The 7,444-nt window shown below is 42.4% G+C and overlaps 1 protein-coding gene across 2 annotated transcripts; it reads left to right on the top strand.

Moving 5' to 3' along the window:
- Positions 1 to 1,237: 1,237 nt before the first annotated feature.
- On the top strand, positions 1,238 to 5,194 carry LOC100126363 (Inositol-pentakisphosphate 2-kinase). Of its 2 annotated transcripts, none has more exons than XM_020544841.3 (8): positions 1,238 to 1,577; positions 1,771 to 1,901; positions 2,340 to 2,543; positions 2,847 to 2,991; positions 3,443 to 3,483; positions 3,580 to 3,690; positions 3,882 to 4,557; positions 4,634 to 5,194. In XM_020544841.3, exons 2-7 carry the CDS (start codon positions 1,794 to 1,796, stop codon positions 4,512 to 4,514), a joined length of 1,242 nt encoding a protein of 413 aa, XP_020400430.1. In that variant the 5' UTR covers positions 1,238 to 1,577; positions 1,771 to 1,793; the 3' UTR covers positions 4,515 to 4,557; positions 4,634 to 5,194. The 2 variants fall into 2 exon arrangements, with proteins under 2 accessions (XP_020400430.1, NP_001106053.2); NM_001112583.2 differs by having other exon boundaries at positions 1,333 to 1,577; positions 3,882 to 4,469; positions 4,634 to 5,184.
- Positions 5,195 to 7,444: the final 2,250 nt, after the last annotated feature.

Here is a 7,444-nt window from a genome sequence, read left to right as displayed (position 1 = left end):
GTCGACGGTTAGAGTCTACAGTTTTTTGCTCAACATGGATGGAGGTTTACAAATCGAATTGCTTCGTAGTTTTGTCTATAGATTGTGTGTCTTTTTCTAGTTATCAAACTGTGGTCTTCTATGGTGTGTTTCGGGAGGTCTGTCCCTCCATATGTGGCTAGTCGTGTGACTACTCCATGTAAATTTTTTTGGTGTGTTGGCTAATCTTCCAAACGAGGAGAAGCTGGACTAGTATCCATTATCTAAAAAATATCATTGCTACAATTTAAAAGTTCTAATTTTTCCTTAATGCTTCGTCTGGATGTCGATATTGGAGGCATGGAGGGTGTGTAATTGAATTGGGTTCAATTGCAAATCAACCATGATATCGAAATGAGTTGTGATTCCAATTATATTGTTTGGATGTCACTAAATTGGAGTTTGGAATTGTGTGGTCCAATTACACTCAATAGAGAGGAGTGATGCTTGGTATTGGGAGAGGAGTTTCTAGTTATAGTCCAATTTCAGAGAATTGATATCTGATTATAAATATCAATTTCATATGCAACCAAACAATATAATTCTGGAAATCTGATTCTAATTCATAATCTCGTACTCCAACATCTACATCCAAACAGGGTATTATCTTTCTCCCCCGTTCCATGAGGTAAAACATTGCTATACTGTATAGCTTAAGCATGCCCCCTCTTGGCCCACACACCCTTCTCAAAACTTTCTCAAAACTTGGCATGCATAACTATTTGATAGAACGATACTTATCCATCAACTTACCTATTTTAGGCGATACATGTGACCGGCTGACTGCATAGTACAAAATGTTCAAACAAATGCAGCAATGTTGGATTCATATAACCATAAATAGAAATATCAAAATAAATTTTAATTTTAGCATACATCTAGAAGTGATAAATAATAAACACTCACCTTATGTAACTTGGCTAGGTGCATCACAATGTCCCTACTGACCCCACCAGAAAAATAATCGAACACATTATCTACAGTTCTACACCATCACCATCCTCATCCTCCGCGAGACGATCCACATCTCGGAACCTATTATGCCATGCACGTTCCCGACGATCACCACATAAGTACATATTTTCTATATTTTTAATTAAACTTTTAAAAATAATTTCAGGAAAACGAGGATTTTGTTTTATGATGGAGTTAGGAGAGACTGAATTTCCTCTTGCAATTTTGGGAGTTTTGGACGGAGCGAGAGCCAGAATTCGACGCTGGCGGCGGCGCGTCGCCAATACGCAGCGCGGATGTGGAGCCACATGCAAGCGTGTGTCCGCCCGCGTGGCGTCCACTCTCCCTCCACGTTTCGGCGTCCTCGTCGCCTTCCTGGGAAATCTCCAGCTACTGCCCACTGCCCCTTCCCTTCAGTCCCTTTCCCCGGGCTGTGGCACTAGTACTAGCACCAGCATCTCTTCAGGTCTCCACCAAGCGCAGACACCGCAGCAGCGGCAGCGGCACGATCTGGTGACCCCCCCGCCGCGTCAAGCCTGCTCCTCCGGTGATCGCCGGACTGGCGGGGTAGGAACCAGCGGAGCGCAGCCCGCCTCCTTCCGCTGGTAAGAGTGACGCCCGCCCGCTCCTCCCTTCGCTCGCTTCCTTGCTCTTCCGATTCTGGCGTACCAGTCTCACCGCGGCTTGGGGATTTGATGCGGAGCTAGTTAACCAGCAGAGCTAGTAGCAGATGCAGATCACTTGCTTCTCTGGTTTGATTTTCGGAGTCACCATTTCTATTTGGTTCGTGTGCCTCAGTGTCTGACAGCAGCAGATCCTCGATGGAGATGGATGGGGTTCTGCAAGCCGCGGATGCCAAGGATTGGGTTTACAAGGGGGAAGGCGCCGCGAATCTTATCCTCAGCTACACCGGCTCGTCGCCCTCCATGGTAAGCGCTGAGTAGGTTCTTACTGAGTGTGCACGCATCGATCACTTGATTTTAGGGGCTCAATGTGTGATTCACGGGTGCCGCCATTCGAGCTCCAGATCCAGTACCGCTCGAGCAAGTGATAAAACATGGAGCAGGGACGATCACGTGGTCACTTGAAAATTATGTGAGGTCCGGGGCGACGATGTACGGCGCCGGCGAACTCTCAAACACTCACACAGCCAAAACCGCTTCGTGTTCGTCTTTGTTCCAAGCGACTGTGTGAGTGTTTGAGAGTTCGCCGGCGCCGTACATCGTCGCCCCGGATCTGACAAATTAAGCTTTCGTTGCTTTTCCATGATTGTGCATTTTGTGAGCATGCACTGAATATGATGGATATGTTTGGAGGAAGCATTATTCCAATTTGATGATAATGGTGTTATTTACACTTGTTTTCAGCTTGGCAAGGTACTGCGGCTCAAGAAGATTCTAAAAAACAAGTCGCAGCGGGCACCAAGTTGTATTGTATTCTCAAGTCATGAGCAACTCCTGTGGGGCCATATCCCAGAACTGGTTGAGTCGGTCAAACAAGATTGCTTGGCTCAAGCCTATGCAGTGCATGTTATGAGCCAACACCTGGGTGCCAATCATGTCGATGGTGGGGTATGGTTCAGATTCAGTTCATTTATGTCCTGTTATTGTGATTTTGATTGGTAACATATTGACAACCTCGACACTTGGGGTCAGATTCAGTTCACTTATGGAAGAAATTGGAGAATTGTGATAATTTATCTATAATCACCCCTACTGAAATAGAAATAACATGGCATCAATGTGCATGCTATTGGATTTTGACACGAATATGCTTTATTCTATCATATGTTGGTAATTCCAGCAGGCAGCAGGCACTACTCTTTGGATCCACGTGACTTGACAAAGAAATCATGCCATCTTTCCACAATGCAGGTCCGTGTACGTGTTTCTAGGGATTTTCTGGAGCTTGTCGAAAAGAATGTTCTTAGCAGCCGTCCTGCTGGGAGAGTAAATGCAAGTTCAATTGATAACACTGCTGATGCCGCTCTTCTGATAGCAGACCACTCTTTATTTTCTGGTACGTACTTTATCCCTCTTCTTACCATAATCTGAATCTTGTTAAGGTTTAAAATATATGATTGATTAAGTAAAATCCAGAGCTCTATTCATATCTCATGCACTGATGTTTTGATGAAACACTTGCAGCAAGATGGTTGCCTGTTATTTCTATTTGCATTAGACGAACAGTCACCTTTGTTTATAAAGGTCTTTGAATTTGCAGTTCTTATAAGTTTAAGTTTGCAACTGTCACTCACAACAGCCCAATGGGTAGCATCAAGATTGTTTTTTTCAGTGATTCATAACTTAACTCTTGGTTAAACCGCTAGAACATTGTTGGTGTCTTAAAATGCAACTGGTCCTGAGGCCGTAACCTGAAATCATTGTACTTTTCTCTCATTTCTTCAGATATTTCCAAAACTCTATATTAGATGATTTATGTTTGCTTACTTAGTCTTTCTTAATCTCAGGCAATCCTAAGGGTAGCAGCTGCATAGCTGTAGAGATAAAGGTACTTTGCAAGCTTCCTCTTTTATTCTTATTTTCATTTCTTATGTATATTTCTCCTCAACCATTTGACTTCTTTTTGGCATGCTTTACCTTGCAGGCCAAATGTGGGTTTCTGCCATCATCAGAATATATATCAGAAGATAATACTATCAAGAAACAAGTAACGAGATATAAGATGCATCAGCACCTCAAATTTTATCAGGGTGAGGTGTGTAGATTGGAATGCTTGATCCAAGATAAAATTCCACTCTCTTTTGCGCACTTAATAACATCCATCGATGATACAAACTTGATCAAAATACCTTAAGGCTTGCTATTTACGGCACTCTTGTAATATTATACCGTCTCTTGCTTTTTGACATCAGGTTGATTCCCAATACATTCTTGCACACATTTCAGATATCGAAGACTAGTGAGTACAATCCTCTTGATCTATTTTCTGGGTCAAAAGAGAGAATATGCATGGCCATCAAGTCCCTTTTCTCAACTCCTCAGAACAACTTAAGGATTTTTGTCAATGGATCTTTAGCTTTTGGTGGCATGGGAGGTGGTGCAGATAGTGTTCATCCTGCTGACACTCTTAAGTGTCTTGAAGATCTCAGCAAGATTAGTGGCCTAAAACTCCCTGACTTCACTGAGCTCCTGTCAGAGACAATTTTTAGGTCTGAGGTATTAGGCAACCTGTTGGCCACTCAAAAGTTGGATGATCATGACATTGAAGGGGTAATTCATCTGTACTACAACATAATTTCTCAGCCTTGTTTAGTCTGCAAAAACCTAACTGATGTAGAGCTATTGCGGAAGTACACTTTCTTGCATTCTCTTCCGTTGGACAAAAGCCTGAAGATCGTTAGGGACTTCCTCATTTCTGCTACCGCAAAGGACTGTAGCCTGATGATCAGCTTTCGGCCAAGAGAGAATGGTAGTACAGATTCTGAGTATGATTCAGTGTTTCTTGAATCAGTGAAGCGAACCTATGAGTACAAGGTATACTACTGTGAAATATGGTGTCGTTTTACCTTTATCTTCTAATCGTCCAGCACTCTAGCCACAAAACTAGCAATATAGTTCACAAGTGAGTTTGCCTGTGGATTTATTTCTTTCCTTATTTTTTCGGCATAAATGGTGCTAAGTTGACCATTCATTTGCAGGCATATTTCCTTGATCTGGATGTGAAACCTCTGGATAAGATGGAGCATTATTTTAAACTGGATCAGAGGATAGTCAATTTCTACACAAGAAATGGGGGAGGTCTTGCCATCTCCAAAGGGCAGTAATACCAAAGACACTTCGAGGATTTATACATCTGGAGAAGGGTGCATCAGGGAGTGTTGGTTGTTGTTCCTGCTGCTTGGTGCTGCTGTTGTAACTTCATGAGTACAGTCCCAAGGTTGGGAGGCTCGACCCTTAACGCCTGGAAAGGGCACAGGGAGCTGTGTTGTCCGTCAGTCGCTGTTGTAACTCAAACTAGTGCATACACCGTGGCTTGTCACGGTAATTTCCGAAGATGTCCAACGTTAGTTGAGACAACCGAACTGCTTACCGTGGCAATCACTCATTGTAACATCAAGTTGAAAATGAGGGCTGAAGTTTCCCTCACAGGCTACCATATGTCAGATATGTCCTTTGTACCACTAATAAGTGCCCCTGGGGTCATGTATGAATGTATCTCAATTTGCTATTGCAGAAATGTTTGGTGAAACTTTCATCCTCCCATGCTTTGAGCAAAGCTAACCTAACTTCTTTGAATCTGTTGGGCTTATTCCAGCAAATCCTGGCTGACGGATGGACCTGCGATGCTGTCTGCTTTGGCTGTGATGGCTACAGCCTACGGGCACAAGCGCCTGTCGGCTGTCGCCCTCCAGCCGCTGTTCTTGTCTCATGAAGAACTAGGTAACCGGAAGGCACCAAGTGTGAAGTGTCTCTAGTACTGCTTGCTTATATGTGTGTTATTTATTTGATCAAGAACTCACGTAGCCTTTGATTCGGCAACACCGTCCGACGAAAGTTGGCCGTTTGCAGAGCTAGTCAGGGTGGTTCAGCTTCCAGCTTCTAGACAGAGACAAATGTGCTTCCTGTTTAAACAGTTAGGAATTGCAGTTAAGTAGGTGTTTTGTTTCGGGTCCCTTTGTTTCTATATGCTAATTTTTAGTCTCTTCATTTTATTCTATTGTAGTTACTAAATTATTAAATACGAAAGCAAAAACTCTATTTTAGTTTCCGTATCTAATAATTTAGAAACTAAAATAGAATAAAACACTCTCTAAACTAATTTTTTTCCGATAAAGAGCGCTTTATTAAATTCAAGACTTAGCATCACGCCGATACAACAATAAAGAGTTCACGCCCAGCCTCTGCACAACTAAGGTGCACATAACACAAAACATGAAAAACAACACCAAGCCAAATATAACTAAAATAACGAATGACTGATTCATAGACTAGGCTATCATCCATGTCAGGTAAAAATGTCCCTCGCTACACCCACACGCTCCAGCTGTGTGCATACCTCCAAAAACAGCTCTCTGTTCTCCGAACGCGAGGTCGCCCGGCCTACTACTGTGTATTTCGTTAGGGTATGTATGAGGACCACGCACGTCAAAGCTGAGGGCCACGCACGTCAAAGCTGTGGTTTTCTATCACCAGCCGAAATTCTTGAACATAGAACAAGAGATGAAACGGATGCTGCAACGCCGAATAATTAGGGGGATTAAATTGATGGAATGTCACAACATGTTAAACTTGCTATCTAATGTTACTTTGAATATGTCTAGCGATAAATTTGTTTGGGATGGTCATAAGAATGGAATTTTCTCAGTCCAATCTATGTACCATTGTTTGATGAATAATCCCAACGACGAACGGAATAAAAAGCTCTGGAAACTTAAGCTCCCCTTGAAAATAAAAGTTTTTTTGTGGAATTTATGTCGGGGAGCGATCCTTACTAAAGATAATCTAGCCAAAAGACGCTGGAAAGACAGCTTGACTTGTAGCTTTTGCAATCGAAATGAGAGTATTCATCATCTCTTTTTTGACTGCTATATGGCCAGCAACATATGGAGATTAATTTACTATGCCTTAAAGATAGACAGTCCCGTTAGCATTAATCACATTATTGGGTCTTGGGGGAGCAATATGAGTCCAGGATACAAAAAATTATTACTCTCTGGAATCTCAGCTTTATTTTGGTCTATTTGGCTTAGTCGAAATGAAGTTGCTTTTTATCATAAACCAATATCATCAATTCTGCAGGTCATTTTCAGAGGTACTTACTGGTTCAGATTCTGGAGACTTCTACAGAAGGAGGAATCACATCAACAAATCCTCGATGTCTGTCAAGCGTTGGAAGTGGTGGCGATGGAAGTCTTTTGCAAATCATGGATGGCGCTCACATGCAAGAATTGAGGATGGCCAGAGTTACCTACATTCTCGTGATTTTGCTTCTTTAAGTTAGTTTCATTTTCTATGCAACATTTCTCGGATGTAATAATTGTCTTGTGTTGGCTGTACGCATTACCATGCTAAAGCCGGAACTCATGTTTCCATTATAAAAAAAATGTAGACATGTAGTCGCTGAGCAACGCAAGTTAGAAAGAGACCGAGAGCTGGTGCTAGCAATTGTTACTATGCTGGCCAATGCAAATGACAGCGAGGCACGACTTTTGTACTCACCCTTACATGTATGCGCGCGGTAGTTCACTCGTATATGGCCGTTAAAATATTATTTTATATTGTAAACTATATTATTCATAAAATAGAGTTTAAATATAAGTACGTGGATAGATAAACTGCTGTAGATAACTTAATCACTCATCGGCTTTACTCTCGACTCTCGAGTGGACTATACTCGAGCAGGAGAACTTGAAAGAGGTGGGGTCGGAGGGACGGCGGCTCTTGCTGTGGGCAGCTATACGAACCTTTTTTTTTTCGTCACATCGATAGCACAGCGGTCTTGTGGATTA

This window comes from Zea mays, chromosome 10 (assembly GCF_902167145.1).
Source record: "Zea mays cultivar B73 chromosome 10, Zm-B73-REFERENCE-NAM-5.0, whole genome shotgun sequence".
Taxonomy (NCBI): Eukaryota; Viridiplantae; Streptophyta; class Magnoliopsida; order Poales; family Poaceae; genus Zea; species Zea mays.
The sequence above is the reverse complement of the archived record's forward strand: the minus strand, read 5'-3'. Positions and strand labels throughout refer to the sequence as shown.

Bases quoted from the DNA above. Each gene is read 5' to 3' on its own strand.
- LOC100126363 (NM_001112583.2), top strand. From the start codon at position 1,794: ATGGAGATGGATGGGGTTCTGCAAGCCGCGGATGCCAAGGATTGGGTT. The intron at 2,544-2,846 runs GTATGGTTCAGA...TCCACAATGCAG, and splicing joins CCAATCATGTCGATGGTGGG to GTCCGTGTACGTGTTTCTAG. The intron at 3,484-3,579 runs GTACTTTGCAAG...TTTACCTTGCAG, and splicing joins GCATAGCTGTAGAGATAAAG to GCCAAATGTGGGTTTCTGCC.